This window comes from Sturnus vulgaris, chromosome 1 (genome assembly GCF_052056855.1).
Source record: "Sturnus vulgaris isolate bStuVul1 chromosome 1, bStuVul1.hap1, whole genome shotgun sequence".
Classification (NCBI taxonomy): domain Eukaryota; kingdom Metazoa; phylum Chordata; class Aves; order Passeriformes; family Sturnidae; genus Sturnus; species Sturnus vulgaris.
The window spans coordinates 48,254,283-48,273,608 of NC_142243.1; the positions used below are offsets into that span (position 1 = coordinate 48,254,283).

Below are 19,326 nucleotides of genomic sequence, written 5' to 3' on the forward strand. Positions count from 1 at the left end.
TACCATATAACAGTCTTAATGTGAAACTTGCTATTCCACATATAAGTATTCCACAATTTAAAACTCAGTGATAACTTTCGTCACAGGAACTTAAGATTTTTTGTCTTCTCTAGGAGAGATCGATCACTTTAATGTGGCTCCTTAACTGATGGAGTTTGTCCTGATCTCAAAGTCATAAGATACTAGAACAAAGAGGCTGCTGTGATAAATGAATGTAAAGTAACTCAACTGTGCTGTTTGCTAAGCACATTATAGAACAAGGGGAAAAACCTTCTGCTGTGCTTTCTTCAAGGAAACTTTTAACATGGCACATTAATAAACCCATGTCATAAAATGCCACACAGCTTAGGACCTAGGCAGGAGCTCAAATAAAGGATTAGTTGCCCTCCACCTACTTCATTCCTGAGGTGTAACTGATTTGACTGTGGTCTCATCATTGGTGAAACATCCCTTTTGTGTATCTTTTGGTCAAATATTTCACACCACCATGTCATCTGCTGTGGAGGGCAGCTTCAATCTTCGTAGCTGGCTGCAGCCCAGAAAACCTGGGAACCACCAGATGAGATGCTTACATGGACGGTGGTGGCATCCTGTTACATTAGATGGGAGCAGTAGGGAAAGTGCCCTTTGCCTTCCTTACCGTATATCTCTAAAGAATCTGGCACAAGCTGCTGTTGGGGCAGGGGAAAGAAAACATTACTTGACCCCTGTATCTAGTAAGATAAGCCTCTTCCTTTGACAGCAAAGACCATTTGTGGCAGTAGATATTTGCCATACAGGATAATTATCCTTTATGATGACTAATAAGTTATTATGCTCAATAACAGTGTGTAATTTGAGGCAGTGGCTACTGTGGCAGATGATAGCCCTTGAATCCAGAAAATCCTAAAGAATCTCAGCTGTGTCAACGAAGCCCTGTGAAGCTCAAATGGAACCCCATAGCTCAGCACTGCAGGTAAAATAATTCTCCGCTTTAGTAAAGCGGGCAGTTGCTCGGCTTGGGATCTTCAGGACAGACATTAAAAGAAGCTTCCTCACTCAGAAGCTGATGCAGCACTGAAAGATGTTATCTCAAGGCCATGGTGTCTTAGTGTTTTAGAGATTTTCAGGACTACAGCTGGCTTCATGATAGCCCCGTGTTGAGGAGACTGCTGCTTCAAATGGTCTCTTTTGACCAATGTTCTTGTGTTTGTGGCTCTGCAGTACTGCTAGAGACAGGCGCACAGGATTTGGTTGGTAGAAGTTCTCTTTGCCACACTCCGTCTCAAGGAATTTTCTGAGATGCAGTAGAAAAAGTGAATGGTTTCCAGCAGACTGGAAATAGGCTGTAGTCTGCCCGGCTGCGTGTTTATGTTGCTTATCCTTTCTTTTGAGTGGTCTGTCCCTTGTCTGCTTGGTGTATCTCTGCCAGCAAACTAAGCAGAGGCTGGTTTGAGGACAGCTGTTGGCTGGGACAGTGTCGACTCAGCCAGTTTTTCTGACTTTGAGAACTGAGGACGGATTACATTTGCTCATAGATTAGAGTTGCAGCTATGTGATGCATCCACTGGAGGTTTAAATCAAAACATTTCCGTGTTACTCCGCTACTCAGAGCAAAGGCTATATGTGGTTGTGGCTTTTGGCTAACTGGAGGCTTAAGCTTCACATAACCCTCATCACACTTCGAAGTCATTACTGAAGTACAAAACAACTGGACTGATAGAAAGACCATCTGGTCTGTTATTGGGGTTAAAGTTATATAAATGACACTTCAAATGCCCCATAAGCTAAATTCTCTTATCTAAGGCAGTATCACGTGATGTTGTAGATGAAGCTGATAAGATACTTTTGTAATTAGCTCTTGGAAAGAAGGCTTTTAACTTCTTGCCCTTATTTGACAGGTTGTTTTTTTTATCTAATTTGCGTTCTCTGTGGGCCCTTGCTGTTTTCTCACTACAATATTTTTTGCGTTTCTGGCAACCTAAGCGTGTAGCATCAGTGTAAACAAAATTCTTTATGGCTTAACATCAATACCACTTGTAAATAGTAGTGAAGACTGACAGAAGGCTGAAATGCCTTCTGTGGCTTTTCTGACATTTAAAGGCTTGGGTGCATGCAAGATGGAGGGGTGTCATCTTCACTGGTAGGCAAAACTTGGATTTTCTGCTTTTGCTACCTCTGGCCCGTTTCTTTTCAGTTTTCCATTTCTTCTTTTCATTTCTTCACTTTTTCTTTTGGACTGTGCAATTGACCTCTGTTTCAGGAGGATGAATGTTCTTGTGCACATTCTTCTGTTTTAATACCCAGTGTTTAGTGCCTTCCACCACTTAAAAAATTCCAGTTTGGCATGAAATCTTCTGAAAAAGATGTGCATATCAAATGCACTATGGCTGTGGTGCTTTGGAAGCCTCTGTGAAGTAGGAGCTAGGTTTTGAGGGTCAATCTCTTTTTCTTAAGAGTGTGCTGTAAAAAAACTGCAGAGTTCTGTATTCAAATTCAGCCAGGAAACTTCAACACTCTTTGCACAACACCAGGCTAAATCTTAGTGGCACTCAGATGTCACCAGCTGATTATGGTTGTACTACCATAAAGCTGCAGCATTGCTCTTGAGCAAGCATTTTGCAAAGCAAACTGACTTTCACTGTATTCTTTTGTAATGATTTTAACTGTGTAAACTAATTTCTCTGAGATGAGGCTGTGCATGTATGGCAAAGTAATACTGCCTTTAAGTTTCTGAGGCTGAATAAGTGGCCATGACGAACTTCACATAAGAGCTTAATAGCATATGGCTCACGTACCTAACAGAGAAAGGGAAACCAGCTATTTCAAATCACATGTTATTTTGCAGAGACACAGAGGTGTATTTTTAAAGTAAAAAAGTAGAGTCCCTATTAACCATTTTGCCTCCCAGGGCCCCATAATTTTGCTGAAAGCTTTGTAATTCATATCAGAACAGTAGCGTGGTGGTGTGCCCTTTCCCAAGCATATCCATTTATTTAACTGCTCAGTTTTTCCACTGCTGCAGTAGGTCAGGATTGGGTGGGAGAAGGTGCTGTTTCTGGAATTCTCTACCCCAGCAGCAAATGATTCAGAAAATCCAGAAAAAGAGCCAAATGCCAGAGACTGTGTACACTGTAACATAATGCCTGTATTTGGAAGCTCTAAGTCACCTTTGATTTTTATGACCACCTAAATTTTTGTTTTCAGTGTTAGTCTCTTCCCTTGTTGGACAGATTTGAATAATACAGTGCAAGTTAAATAAGCTGTTCATGTCCAGTTTTAAGGACTCAGAAGAAATCAATATTGCCACAGACACAACATTCTCAGTGAGTCTTTCTCTTCCTGTGGAATTATAAAGAAACAAGCATTTTTTTAAAATTAAAAAATAAAATCCTGTGACTGTGACATTATACAGAGGATTTTGCCTAACTTCAAAACGACTGACCATAATGTGAACTCGTTTGGATGAAGACATTATTGCTCTTAGCTAAATACAATAAGAAATTAAATACCAAGGAAAAGTGCATTTTATCATTACATGAATTAAACTAAAAGCCAACTACTCCCCTTTTTTTAATGCAAGCAACTAATGTTGGTTTGCTGTCTGTCTGAAGTGAGTTACAGACCAACTGTAACTCTGTCTGTACAACTGGTGCAATTTTTTTGTGCACAGATGTAACACGCATATACACATGCACCACTTGCAGTAGTAGTCTCTTCTGTTGCCTGAATTATTATGTAACAAAGTGCTTGTCACAGGAACAATCGGTGAAGGTGGAAGTCTTGACAAAGAAGCCTGCTGGACTGTCACCCTGAGTTTTGAATGATTTTGTGTGTTTGGCTGCATTGTCACTGCATGTACTTGGTCCCTGTTAGTATTTATGTATGAACAAGATTGAAGTGTTTAGTATAATTTAATATAGGCATTTGATTTACTGTTTCTTTATTCATTGGTTGCTATTGTGTAGTCATTATGTTCCTGGCAGTCCCAGACCTTTTATGGTTTCATCTCATGCTTTTGGGAATTTGGGACTTATTTTCCACGGCCTAGTCTATTTTAAATTCTCTTTTAAAATTAAAAAAAAAAAAAAAAAGTCAACAAATAATGGGTTAGAACAGATCGATCCTTTTGAGCCATTTGCCTAATTAACCTTTGCCTCTCAGGAATCAGCTTTGATTCTGTTCAGTCAATTGCAATGTATCCTAGCCCTTAATAACCAGCATTTCTTCTGAGGATCTTGGAAGTCTTCCCTGACTTTTACTTGTCTAACTGCTGTCCCTCTCTTGGCATTGCACCAGTTTGCAGAGACCGAATTGGAGAAAGACAGGAAAGAATAATAACAAGATATCAAGAGAAAAGGTCATAGGACGGCCTCTAATTTATCAAGTGTTTCTGAAAAGTATGGTTAGCACAGTGCATGAGTCTTCAGCACTCTGTACCTCAAATGCAGACTAATAATGAAAGAAAGAACAGTATTTACATGTGCATTACATGCACCCAAAGGATGACCCTTCTGTGACTTTCTCTAGTGTAAAAGTTTGAGGGAATTTTCAGAGAGACTTTTTACAAGTAGAAATTATGTCCTGTCTCCTTCCCCCTTACCTGAAAAAAGGAAAGAATTAGACCCAAGATCTGATCCTCTATGTGGAGAAAGAGGTAAATAGGACTCTTCCCTGTTGCTCCTAACCCACTCTCTATGATAGAACCCTCCAGAATTTGTGCAAGAGTCCTGAAAAAGCATCACTGCCTCACAACTCGGGAGACACCTTTTCTTGGTAGATGGATAAGGTTTCTTTAGCCTCACAGAGATTCTCTGAGTTTTGAGCAGCTCCCCTCTTAATTTTGCTGAGTGTGACCTGCTCTGCTTTCTCACTGTCTTCGTTTTGAGTTGTCAATTTAAATAAACTTATTTTTTCTGTTGTGAGACAGAACCAGGAGCAAAAGAGCAAGGCAGGCCTAAAACTTGAGAGAGTATAAAAGAAAATTTATTAACTACACAAACAAAGAGAAAGGAAAAAAAAATTCAGAATAAGATTTTTCAGATCACTCCTTCCCTCCCTCTCCCAACTTTCATAACAACAAAACAAACATATAACAAATACTTCGGTCAGTCCCCAATTTAGTCTTTTTCAGTTGACTTCCAGAGAGAGAAGCCTCCTTTTGTTGAAAGCTGTAGGCATTTTTTTCCACAAGAAAGAAGACAGTTCTCTTGTGGTTTTATCTTTCACGATTTGCATCCGCCCGGGAACCTGCAATCGTGACACTCCTCCCAACTCCACAGCCGTCCCAAAGTTGTAGATGTGGGCCATGTCTGTCTCATGGGGTATTACTTTTAAGAATGAAATGTTTGACAGCAAAGGTTCTCTCTGTCTCCTTTCTCTCTGCTCAGGCTTCATCTTCAGAAAACTGAAATCCCCTTCTTTTCTCAGGGCAGAAATTCTCAACACAGGTGCTTTTTAGTCAAATCATCTATTAAATGGAACGTTTCCATCCCCCCATGTCTCTTTCCATGGTTTATAGGAATATTCAGTACATCAGTTCATCCCTACAATTTTACAAAAAGATTTTCAGCCATTTCAGCATCTTCTCATTCTCCTTCCATCTAAAAAACTTAGCTGACTTCAGAAATCTTCCCTTTCATATTCAAAGGAAAGGCTGGAGGCTTTGCAAATCTTATCTGAGCACTAAAGAGTTGAAGTTTAACACAACTACAAAAGTTGGGCCAGGCTCAGGCCGTGCTGATGGGGTGCAGCTGAGGTGTTAATCAGCCTTTCTGGGGCTGGGCTGCAGCCCCACACTGCTCATGGCCACCCGGGCAGGCCTGGCCTGTCTGACAGCAGCAAGAGTTGGCCTCCCCTCCCGCGCCAGAGCCGGAGGCCCGTGGAGGAGGAAGCTGTGAAGGTCTTATCACAGAACTTTTTCTCCCTCCGGCCATTGGGTCTCCTCGTTGGCAAACGGGGCCCAAGCGGCCTCCTGAGCCTCCCCCCCGCATGGGGGAGGGGGAAGCTCGGGTTGATGTTACCTGCTCAGCCGCCCGAAAGAAAAAAGAGACCCAGTTCCGGATCACCTCCTTCAAAATGTGTGTTCACAGAGCGAACTAACTTTCTCTAATTGGCTGTTGCAGGTGTCCCAACCCCCACAGAGGAAATTGTCTTAGAGATAACCTCTCTCTGAGTTTCTTCTTCCCAAGTCAACCTATCACACTCACGTGATGAAAGTCTGTATGCACAGCAGCATGGATTTCACCCATTTGGTTGGGTGTTTCCAAGAAGGTGGTCAAGGAGGCTTCCTGGTCTCATCATACATGACTATTCACATCTTTTCTGCAGTTGGTTGTGGTTTGGGTCATTGTGAGCATGTTTTATTCCCTTCCAGAATTCTAGGAAGAAGTTTGCTGTTCTTGCAGCCTTTTTGGTTTTTCTCTCGTGCATTGGGAATACACAATGCTCAGAGTGTATGAATCATTGTTCTGTTCCTGTAATGATACAGCTGCACTGAAACCACAGCATCAGCTGAACATAGATCAGATACTCAGTGCAAATCTTAGGTCCTGCAAAGTGATGGCTTTGATGCAAGTTTAGGGCAGAGACAAGCAAGTAGAGAGCATCCCTGAATCCAGGGAACCACTGAAATAGGAAAGGGAAGAAATTAACAGTTTCAATTGCCTCCTGCCTTGTAATGTTGCTGTTTTCCCCCTTCAGCTCTTAGTAGTAACCATCCATAATTCATGTTTTCCCTTTTCTAGTTCCATTAGTTTCCTTTCTCCCCATGAGAAATACTTCAATCACTCACATAATGTAATAGGATCCATGAATGCAAACATCAGGGTGGGAGTGTTTGTGTGGCCTGCACTACATTGCCAATTTGCTTGATGGATTTCAGCTTCTCTGCTCCTTCTATTTACTCCTGGTTCCCTTTCTAGATGTGGTGCCTTGATTTGCTTTTTTGTTATAGACCATGCTGCAGGCAAATCAGTAATGACTTGACATTGAAGAATGTCTGCTTTCATCCCAATGAGGAAGCTGCAAAAAAATAGCCCTAAATATATTCACCTAGTTATAGTTGTGTATATACATATATGAATGTTTTGAAAATTATATATAACATGCATATGATCTCTTTTATGTGTTATCTATAGTATAGATAGATTTAAATACATTTAATATGTAGGCAATGCAGCTCCCTCATTTTATCATCATTTCTTCTTACTGTAGATATATTTTTTCCTGAGAATCTTCCAATATATTTTGTTGTGTCATTAGCTGGTAGTTAGTCCCAAAGCAATATGGCATAGTATTCCCATCCAAGCCCATCAGCTTTCTTCAGATACTCTCTGGTGGCTTCCAGCAGCTATTAAGGTGTGGCAAGGGACACAGTTTTTCCTTCCATTTAAAGAATGATTGAGAAGATGTAGATGCTTTTATGGGAAAAGGAGAAACTGGGGTTTTTTTCCTCATCCAGCTTCATAGGGGTAGATGAAGGAAGTGTACAAGGTTAAAAGTCATTGAGCATGCTTTGCTTTTCTCCTTCTGCTTTTATTTTTATGGGGATGTGAGTGAACAGGGTCTTGGGCGGGAAAGACAACTTTTGTAAATGGTATATGCCAGCAAAAATGTCTTTTTACAGTGTATGCATTGATGAAAGTCTTAAATGTTGCTCCTTCACTGTAAAGACATCCCACTTAGGTGGCCCGTTGACCTAGTCAGTGTGGGCAGCCCCAAAAAAGGAGTGGCACAGATGCCTTTGCAGCTCCAGAGTGCTCAGACTTGCTCCCTCATCATCTCAACCTGTTAAATTTAGTCTGCCGTGCTATTGGTGGGAGCCTGCCATTCTTTCACCTACTCCTGTGCAAGGTAATCATCGTAGAGGCAGACAGAGTCATGAAGAGAAGCCTTGGGTCCCATTAGGCATTAGCAGCAATGTCCAGGAGCAGGTGCATATTTAAAACAAACAGCTGAACAGCAAAAAAACCCCACCCCCTCTGTACACACCACCCCACCACTTTCCCCCACATTTGTTTAAGCCACTCAAGATCTTTGGTATTTATGTTTATCACTTTTGGGCTGTTACCTTTCCCTGTTCTGCATGTATTTCTCTAAGCATCTGGCTATGTTTAAAACAATCAGGAAATAGTTAATCACAGCCCTTAACTTCAGGCTGTTGACAACTGGGGCAGCAGGGACCACCACAGCCCTCACAAGGAACACATACACGCCTGGGTAACTTCCCCATCCTTACTGTTACCCTGTCATCTGGCAAATGCTGAAGGAAAAACAGGGGCTGCAGTGTGAATGATGATGAGCGTGCCCTTTCTGCAGCAGAAGTGAAGACTAAGGTGAGGGATGGGGAGAGCAATTAGCTGATGAGAGTGCTCCCTCCCAGGTACCAGGTACCATTAGCACAGCTCAGCTGCATTTTTTTTTTCTTTTTTTAGTCCAACTTTCATGTTTCATGCCCATCTCTTAGAGCAGAATAGATTTATGAGTGAGGCCTGTTTGGGTAGGTTTTGTATGTACAATTTTGATGTACAAATTTGAAACCCCAAATGTTTTTGTTCTGTTCCTTTTGTTAAGTAACTCACACGTGTCTGTCAGTAAGCACTTCAGTTACATGCATTCATGCTCTACTCTTAGATATGTAAGTGTTCCACAAAACTTCACTGTCAGCTATAATACGTTTGTGGGATCTTATCTCAAGAGCAAAGAGGAAGAGTTTGTAGACTAAAAGGAAGAGATAAAGGAATTATTTAATGTTGCTCGAAATGGTTTGGGAATGAGTGCTTTTTGCATGGGGTATTTATAATGTTTGTGAGTCTAGCTGAAGCAAGATTTGGTACAGCTGTGTGCTGAAGAAGGCAACAGAAAAGCAAGAGAAGTCAAATAGTGTTTCTCAATGTTAACTTTAGGCTTATTCACTGGCTGATAGAAAGCATGAGGCTTTTGGAAAAACTCGGGCAAAGGTATAGAATTGAGTTTTTGTAGGACACTGTCATGAGGCCAAGTATTCGCTTAAACATTTCACTGAGTCTCTGCTGAACTCTTCCTCACTTTCTCCTCTTTCCCTTTTCCTCAAAATTACCAGGTTCTATATGGAATGGAAGGTTCAGCTCCGTGCTGTGCTCAGCTCAGCAGATGTAGGTCATTGTGCTCATTGATGCTCTGCTCTGGGGACCCTCTCTCTTGATAGTGGCAGCCAGGTGACCTGTGTCCATAATGGCTGCAGTTCTAGTTCTGTGCAGGGGTGGTCTGGAAACTGACTCTAATTCAAAAACCTTTTTTCAGCTAAATGTGTATATGTACAGCCTGGCGTGTTCACTAAATAACACCAAACCTCATGTCTCCTAGTACCGTAGTGGTTGGGCTTTAATGGAATACCTTTTTCATTTTCCTCATTATCCTATTGTTTTCTGAACCATCTCCACCCTCTTTATCTTAGTAGTAATACTCTCTGCAGACTAGAAATGCATTGTCTGTGGCTAGTTTATAATTCATTTGCTATAGGCTTTTTTATGATACCTTGAAGACACTGAAAGCTAGAAGTCCATTAAAGTAAAAGCACATTGGTGTTTAAGGATTAGGCTGTGAATACCTGCAGTGGAAAGCCAAATAAGGACAGGACTAGAACTATGTTTTGCCAGCTGCTGTTGCAGGATGGATGTATATAATTAGCCTATAAGGTGTTAGTGAATGTTCAAGAATTATGCAATATTCCTCTGAGGTTTTGAAAGGCTAATGAAACTTTTTGTGTTATCTCCTTTGGCAAACTTCTATGTTAGCTATTCATACCTTCTTGAATATGAGCTATTAGCTATACTGGCTTTTTATGGTGTGCAGGGTGGTGAGAGTAATTTAAACAATATTTATATTCATCATTTGATTCTTCTATTGCCATGCAAGTGTTTTTGTATCCCTGGTTAAAGGAAATTAGCCTCTGGAGTCCAAAGATAATATATTAAATGACTGGGTTTAAGACTGGGTAAGTGAAGTGAGCCTGTGGAGCTGCAATACAGGTGTAGAATCTTGCTTGAGTCACTCTCATAACCTTGTTGAATTGAATGAAATTCAATGTGCAGGATTTAGCCCGTAGAGGTAAACTTAGAAAAGATTAAGTAGGTGAAGAAATTTGGGATTGATTAGCAAAGATCATTACAAGAATAACAATTGAGGATTATCTTTCTACTGTAATTTTAAATGGTGGTGCACATTTTCCTCATCTCTCCTTCAAATTTCGTGAGCTGGGTTGTCTTAATTACTGCACCTCATGTATAATATTGTAAATCCCTGGAACTGGCTTTTTGGGACTCCTAGAAACCTGTTGACACTGAGGAACAAAGTAGACTACAACTGATAGTAATGTCTAGAATATTTTTCTGTGTCATTCAGAAGATCCTTTGGTGTTAATTTGGGATATTACAAAAGTAATGACTGATGCAGTTTCTCTGTAAGGCAAATTTAGATACACTTGTAATCTGGAAACCAAAAAATCTGCTTGTGATGGCTAATTCAAGGCAAAGAAAGTGACGTCTCTCTTGCTTTAGTTTCATCATGGGCATTTCTTGTATTTCTTTTGTTAAGAGAGAAGATAAAAAGAGAACTTCAGTTCTGCTGTTTCTTAGATTTCTGTAATGCTTGCAGTGGAGTGATTAATTATGTTTTTCACTCTGTTTCTTTCTTACAGTATCAAGCTTTTGGCTGTGCAGGAGCTGGCTGACAGAGAAGCACTGGAAAAGGTATTAAAAAATACATCTAATGCAACTATTGTAACACATTTAAGCTCTTAAAGCCCTCTGTGTTAGTTGTGCTTCCTAACTTCATGGAATACCATGCTGCATAAAATAGGACATCTTCCTAGCTACATAGTGCATGAAGGCAGAGGGTCAGTGTTTTGTCTAAGCCGACTATGTGCTTTTGGTGTTTTCTGATTTTACAGCAAGCTTGGAGTAAGCAATGCTTAATAATAAGCAGTAATAATAATAAGGAGTAACTAATAAAATCCAGTGTTGCTCTTCATCCAAGGGTACTGCAAGCACAGCAGGCTCAGGTCAGATTCCCAGAAATTCTTTACTGTAAGGGTGAGAAGGCACCTGAACAGGTTCGTTGCAGCTATGGATGCCTCATCTCTGGAAGTGTTCAAGGCCAGGTTAGATGGGGCACTGAGCCACCTGGTCTGGTGAAAGGTGTCCCTTCCCATGGCAGGGTGGTTGGAACCAGATGATTTTTCAAGGTCCCTTCCAACTCAAACTGTTCTGTGATGGCCTTCTTCTGGATGAAGAACCACATTTCTTTCTGCTTTATGATTCTTCTGGCCTGGCATGTAGGACTGGACTCCCATCACCCCTACTGGGACCAGTGGCTTCCCTTCACTTTCTACACTAACTTCTTCACCTGCAAGAGCAAGGAGCCAGCTGTGAGGAAGCATGAGAGACTTTTTGGATGCAAAGAAAACTGGATTCTGAGCCCTGTTGGAAAACCTGCTGTCTTAGAGCAAGCATTGAGCTGGTTCTGACTCAAGCAGCCCGTCCGTACATACAAGTGGTGTGGCAAGGCTTGGGGAGGAGGGAGAAACCCTTCTCCTGCCTTGAACACATCCTTGTCAGTGTGAAGGAGGAGGTCCTGCAGTGCTGTGTTCAGGCTGCATTTCCTGGGTACTCTAGAAATAATAAGTAAAATGAAATACAGCTGCAATGTGTGCTTCAGCCTTGTGCTTTGCCACTGACTGGAGATGCATTTCACCGAAGTCCTCCACCCCAGTTAATTCACATGGGACATCTCTTCACTGGTGTTCATGAACTCTAATTTTGACATGAAGAGGTAGATTTTGATAAAAGGCAGTGACAAAGGTCTGCGCAGGAGACACTGTAGTTTTTCACACATGAACAAGACATAGTTCTCAACCACTCATTGTGCAAAACAGGTTGGTATTAGCAAATTTTCATCATTTGCAGCAGTCAGATTCTCTGGACCCTCACACCCTGTACACTTCCCACCTTTCCAACGGACCCATACCTTCCTTTGGCCCGATGCCTCCAAAAACATGGCCTGGAAAGGTTAAGTGACCTCAGCCTGGTGGGAGTGGCAGTTTGAGGCATTGTCTGGAGTGCTGCAGGAAGCTCTTTGGAAAGGCTCAGCCTCAGAAAAAATGATCTTTCTAAATTGATCTCTCTGAATATTTGATATCTGCTTTCATAAAATGCCAAGCCTAAAGAATTTTGAAGGCTGGTTTAGCCCTATGGAAAAAAACAGACTTGAATTATGTAAGTTCAAAGAAATTTGTTGTCTTTGTTTTTTAAAGTACAGGAGGAGAAAGAAACCTACAGAATAGGTCAAAATCCCTTGTCCAGCTGCTTGCAGGGTCAGGTTTTGAGAACACCGTGCTGAGTTTTGTATTCTTAAGTCATTATATATCAGCATTATACTGCAGGAATACAGAATATGATTAAATTATAATAATTTAATATTTATTCTATAATGGGTTTTTCTGGTTCTCAAAGGGAAGTTTCCTTTAAAGCAGCTATGGACATGATAACTTAAAACTGCTATTCCTGTAGGACCCTTTCTAGTCTGTCATAGATGTTTTGGAACTTTGGAAACTTTCTTGTTTCTGAAATTAGCTGCCCAGCTTTGAAGGTGTTATATATTTTTGACATTTGCACAGAATCCCAGAGTGAGCAGAAGCCCCCTGCTGAACAGCAGTGCCCCCCAGACTTAGGTGCTGCAGATTAGCTCTATGAAATCAAACCGCATTGAAGTTAAGTGCATGTGCAGCTAGTCTCTTGAGAACCAGGGCCTCAAGACACTGTCATCAAATTATTCTGGCCTTGAATAACGCAGGCAGACTGTGAGGTGAGGCACATGAAGCCAGTGGACTGTTGGAGCAAGCTGGGAGAACTTGCTTGAACTGTTGGGGTCTTGCTTTCTGGAAAAGGATTTTGTGCCATTCTATCTTAGGTACTTAAGTATCTTTAAATTTAAATTCTCCCACCTTGGCTATTGAAAATGAACTGAACATACTGTGAGAAACTTTGTGTCATGCAAAGAGTCCATTTGTTTAACTTCCTAAACTCCAACATTTTAAAATGCCGAAGATTTACTGCACTTGGTGGCATTTATGCCTGGTGTTGCCAAAACAGGAGAGATGATTGGCAGGTTTTAATTACAGCCTGTCCTGGATTGGTACAAGCTTGACTGACCCTTGGATGCTGCTCATGAGCTGGTTTGTTTTTCTCGGTGCCACAGGCACCTGTAAGCACCACAGACAGGGTGCTGCTTGTGGAGCTGAGCCCCAACACCATGCTTGCTGTTGTTAGAAGGAATGGAAAAATAATAATTTATTTCAGTGAATCAGGTCACGTAAGAAGAACAAGAGTCTTTACATGGAGAAAATTCTCCAAGATGGGTTTGTTTGTGGCTTTTTTTTGCCGTAATTCATCAGATCCATTCCAGCACAGGCTCCACGTGAGTGGTTTTGCAGGCTGCTTAAAACCAAGTCTGTGTTTACCTGTATTTTGTCCTACCCTGAGCCTTCAAATTGATGTGTTTGGTTCCCCCTGCCCCCTTGCTGAGCTTGCTCTTCTGCTGTGGGATTGCGTTACTTACATGCCTTTCCTTCAGAAGTGCTGCTGGCATTTGCTGAGGGCAGGGAAGAACGCAGATGGCAAGATGCCATGGGAAGGCTTCCAGTCGTGCCAGCCTCGTCCCCACAAGGGTTCAAGGCTGCTCCAGCTTCAGAAAGAAGTATCACAGGCATGTGGACTTGATGGTGCCAAGTCCTATCTGGAACATCTCTTCTTTCAGAAGCACAGCTCTAGGAGACACTCCCAGCAGCACTCTTGCCTCAGTGTTTTTTTGAGTACTTTACTTTTTCTAATTTTGGCAAGTCCTTAATTGCAGAAGAAGAATTCTACTTGGCAAATGTTAATTGTATTTATTTGGGGAAGGGGAAAAAAATAATTCTCCCAAGGAACATGCTGCTTTTATAGTTTAAAAATAAATCTGTGGAAGTAATTAGGTTGAACTGCCTAGCCAGGTGATATTTCACATTGGTTACTGTTTTAGCATTTAAATTCTTAGTTCTTTTCCATAGGCAAGCATATACATCAAAGCAATTGTTCTCATTGGTGCTTGATACCAGTAAGTTGTGCAGGAAGAGTCATCCATCTTACAAGAAAACTAAGAATATTCTTTGCATTCTAAGCATTCCCTCCTGCATTTTTCAGGTGCTGAGGGACTCTTCTAATTTCTCCTTCAGAGGTGGATTATAGAGGAAAGTTTAATAATTTGTAAAATTTAATAACCCCGGACAGCTTTTTAAAAGGTTAGCCTGCTTTGTGGACAAGCAACAGTAACCCATTGTTTTCCTATTTGTATATTAAAACATAAATGCATCTGCTGTTTCTCAAGATGACAAAGGACTGTCCACTTGACTCCACAGACAGAAAAGTTTGTTGGCTTCTCATCTAGGAAATGTAAATCACATGATTCTGATCTGCAGTTTGTGAAGTGTGGAATTCATCTGCAAAGTGATGATTGTTGTGCCTGAAGTTAGAAGAGACCTACTTAGACTGCTATGACTGCTATACACTAGGTGGGCTGAAGGACAATAGGAATTGGGGTGAGAATTTTGGTTTTGTTTAGGGATGATGTTCTTGAAGTTGAATAACTTGCAGCTTTAAAATCAGTAACATGAGTTTCACTATTAAGGTCTGCCTATAACAATGATGGCAAGTGTATGTGAGCTATGTCCAAGAGGTCAGTGAAAAGAAGATGAACAAAACAATTATCAGTAGGCTTGCACTGTCTGTGTGGGGATTTTTGCCTTCACTGGAGAAGTTTTGGAGGTCACAAATCAAGAGGGATTGAAAATCTTTTACCTGGTATCTCTGAAGCACTGAATGCATTCACTGGACATGAGGACATGGCAGTTCTCAATACAAGAAGGGATTTCTTCTGTCTGCTGGCCTAATGTTACTTGGTCATCCGTTGGAAAGTTCTGCTGGATATGATAGAATAGAAAAACTCTGATTAGCCTTCTCCTCCAGGTAGATTCACCCCCCACCCCATCTATTTCTTATTATTTCTTGCTTCATATTTGCCTTGTTGCATTAAATGGAAAACTTAGCTCTGTAAGCAATCTCTACAATCTGTGCTCAATTTTTGACTTTTCCCACCTCCTTCAGCAGTACTAATGGTTGGAGTTGTCTTCCATGATGTGGAATCAGTTTCCTGGATTTCCTCACCCATAGAAAGACCAGATGTCTGCATCTGGGAAATATTTGCTGAATTCAGCCCCTTCCCATCACACAGAATTTTCACACTGTGCATGAGGAATCAGTGAAGCACAACTGGGGTGATACTGAGGAGGTGGCATTATTTTACTAGAAGAAATTTAACATGACTGCCATTGACCAGAAGTGGCTTTTGTGTGAGGGGAAATTCAGTGACTATTTTTGCACAGTTTTAGAGGGTAAGATGTAGGAGATGAGGCAAAAATGGGGGTGCTTGTTTCTTTTTAGTAGCATCGCTCTGCTGGTGCAATTTCAGCTGCAGTCAAAAAAGTTTGTAAAATGCTGAGCTGCCCTGTGTGTTCCCTGCTGTAGCCGCCTTCTTCTTACACAGTACATGGAGAATTTTAACTAAAAAATTGCTTTTGTTTTCTTGATCTAGTGTACTGTTTCCTCCAGATATTATCAGAACATAAAAAGTATGACGTCAATTGAGGTTCCAGAATTTCCAGTATGAAATGCATCTGCTGGAGGTTTTTATTTATCTTTTGTCTGCTTTTGAGTAGATTGAGCCAGATCAGTGTTTAATCATGATTAAGCCCATTGTAATCTCTGTTCTTTATAAAATCCCTCTCCGAGCAGAGCAGGTTGTTTATTTGTGTAAGGTTATCCCTAGGAGCTTTTTGGTGTTTGAAAGAGAGGTGCTGTTTTTCATTTGCAGGGGTAAGCATAGGCACATCGCATCTTGCTTGCATGTATATAAATGTGGTTGTGTGTGCATTTGATGTAATTTTTTTTTTAATGTAGCCCAGAAATGCAGGTAGTCTGGGACTGAGTCTTTGTGTGCCTATTTTTAATTGTCATAATCCTTCTGTACAGTGTGAGCCCTATCTTGCAATCTTGCTTAGGGCTGTTGGTTAAAAACGATCATAAGGCAATTTGCAATGAATGAATTAGTTGCTGTAAAGGAGTTATATTTACTGCCTGCTCTTAGACCTATCCTTTCCAGAAAGGATGTTGAACTCTTTAAAATTAAGTACATTTGGATGTCCTCTAGAGTTAGATAAGGAAACAGTAGTGTTGGTTTCAGAGATCAGGAAAAGAAGATGCCAACTTGGCCACTGACTCAGTCAGGACATTAGATCAATTTCTTCCAGCCCTGTCATTGCCTCATTTTTCTGCTCCCCATTTCCAGAGAGGATAGCTGGAGTCAAGTCTCTGAGCTATGAGATGGACTTTGCAGAGTTCATCATCTGATGTTAGGTCCTCCTGCCCTGTTCCTTCAAAGCCACCATGGAGTCAATGACTGACCACTTGGAGTAAAAGGAATCATCCCACTGATTTTGCTTTAATTGTTTTTCTCACCTTATTCCCTATTATTTTACCCTTTTGCTTTTCCACACCCTCTTTGTATTTCCTCCTCTCTCCCTTGTCTTGCTTGTTTACCCGAGTGCAGGAAATACTCAGGAATACAAAGTATTACTTTTTTCAGACTTCATCCCATGGAGTCATGAAATCTCAGGGTGAAGGGAAGAATAGCTGTAATTAGAAAGGAATCATTTTTGTCTGAGTGGAGCTGCAAATGATGTAGCATTTCTTACTAAATGGGTGGCTTTTTTGGCATTATCGTATCTACTAAATTGCCTTAGTAACACTGCAACTATACTGTTTGCTTCTGGCCTTTCATATTTTCCTCCTTTCTGTCCTCTAGAAGGGATCTAGGTGGATGGGGGTTTAAGGACATGTATTGGTGGACCTTACAGTTCTGACCAGGTCCACGATGATTTCAGTAGCTCTCTGCAGGAGGACCTATGACTACTTTGTCTTTCCAGGCCCTTCACCTGCAAATTAACATCAGCAGCATTGGAAGTGCAGGCTTTCATCTACCAAGATTTCTGGTGTCTTTGATCTTGGCTGGATTTTCTTCTCTCTAGTTGCATTGCCTGTTTCTTTTCTGATGATCAGTGAACTTAATAAACAAAACACTAGAAGCTTTGCTATACACAACACAGGAAGCTACAGAGAGCAGATTCTCTTGAAATGCTGTCCCTTATTAGGTGCCCTCTTCTTCCCTAGAGCACAACTCCGCCTCTCTGAGCAGTGGTGACATGGAGATTGTTTGTTACAATAGCTTGGCATTTTTTTGTATCAGATCTTATTCCTGAACATAAGCCAAACTCACCCAATAGTGAAGTCATTCTCTACATTTCCAGAGCAGGGAGAAACAGAAAATGTGTCTATAAGGGCTGGCAAGTGTTAAGATTTGGTTGTGGGTGGTAGAAGAAAGAGGGGACTTATTTTTCCTTGATTTCTTCTAGAAGATGGTAGAAGGCAAAGCAAGTTCAAAGAAAGGAACAGTTTTGAATAGTCAGCAATTTGAGGAAGAGTGCTTTTTGGTTTTCTTGCCTTTTTTTTTTCCCCTTTTTAATATATTGATATAGCAGCAAGGGTGTTTTAATGTCATCCCAAATAATTTTTGATGGTAATGTATATACTTTCTATGGGAAGCCAGAATCCATGGCATCTGTTGGAGCAGAACTTTGGTCAGGGTTGAAGGACAGTCCTGTAGACTCTGTGGAGGGCATGCTAGTAAGGACAGACAGAAAACCATGTATTATTACTCACAGAAACTTATAAGTAATGAGCTGTTTCAGGGAGGAATCAGTGTCAAATTGGGCCCTTTAAATTAAGGGCTAGAGCTGTAAAACAAAAAAGAAAGAAAGGAGTATGAGATTTTAAATTTTTTTAAGGTGAGATAACATGGCCTAGTGCTTGTAGCCTGGAAGAGATCCTCCAGATAATAAGCATTTTAAAAAAAAAAGGAATTAGGAGGTGAGGCAGAATTAAATAACTTTACAGAAGGTGGCACAGTGTTCTATAGGGTGGTGTAATCAATGCCTGAAGGAAGAATAAATATTTGAGGCTGGCAATGGTTATGAGTCAGATGTTTCTTTCTTCCTTGTTTTTGTATTCTTACCATGGGAAAGAATGCTTGCTTTATGCAGAGATGTAAATCAGTTGGGGAAATCTAATACTAACAGCAGGGAAGAAATGAAGCTGCAAAACACCCAGCTCACTGTTACCTCTAGATATTAGTGAAGTTTTACCATGAGGATGGAGGGAGACCTAAGCTTACATGCTTAAGCAGCTTTCCTTGATTAATAACATTAAAATGTTGTGATTTCCTCTTAGATATTACAGAAAATTAAGCATTTTGGTGGCTGTGGTGATATAATTTATCTGGGAGGGCAGTGTAGAAACTCACTGCTAACTTTTTCCAAAGTAAGTACTCAGAAGAGAAAGCAAGTAACTTGGGAGTGCAAACTTAGGCTCCTACCACTCCCCAATGGATCCTGTAAAGCCTGACTTAGGAAAAAAAAGTGGTCTGATTCCAACAAGTTCATATATGGAAACAAACCCTCACACACTTTTGATAGCTGAGATTACGTTAAACTTATCAGCGTAATTATTTCTGGCATGTTCCCAAAGTACCGTGGGTGAATAACACAGCAGCAGCAGGAGAGGGGTGTGTGTCCATCTGGATCCACATCCATGGGCTGGTTCAAAAGAGAGTCAAGTTCATGAAAGGGCTCAGATACCTGATGTGGGAAACAATGCCTTCAGTTTGAAAAACCTTCCAGTCCTGCCAAGCATCTGCCTAACCCCGGGGAGCTTTAAATGATGGTCTACTCTGAAGCTTTGCTGAGCAGTGCCTCTCTGCAGACATGGAATTACCCACCTCTGAAGCAGGCAGAAGGACTGGACCACTTAGTTTCTAGCCTATATATAATTGGGCTTGAAAAATGATCTTTCCTCATCCTATCTCCTCTGAGAAACTCAGTCCTGAAGTTTTCCTTTTTTAAAAGTGTAAAACTTAGAAGTGGCTTTTGCAGCAAGGCTGGGAATTAAGGTCACTGAGGCTAATGATAAGGCTGAAGTATGGTAAGTGTTTGCTCTGTGGTATATAACATAGTGCCTAGAGCTGTCATTCCAGAGCTGAGTGAGAATCTGATCTTCAGAGGAAATAAATCCTTACTCTGAGTTACTGGTGTGCTCTTTAAGAAACAGAAGCAGCACATTTTCCAGGGAAAATATGAGTCCTCCTTAAGTTGAGGAAAAAGCCATA

General features: G+C 41.0%; 1 protein-coding gene across 1 annotated transcript in view; it reads left to right on the forward strand.

The window, feature by feature from the left end:
• Positions 1 to 19,326, forward strand: part of EEPD1 (endonuclease/exonuclease/phosphatase family domain containing 1) — a 59,714-nt gene that overhangs the window by 20,474 nt on the left and 19,914 nt on the right. Inside the window, exon 2 of the mRNA XM_014886876.2 lies at positions 10,658 to 10,709. Within this exon, the coding sequence (XP_014742362.2) occupies positions 10,658 to 10,709 (52 nt within the window). The remainder of the gene's footprint in view (positions 1 to 10,657; positions 10,710 to 19,326) is intronic.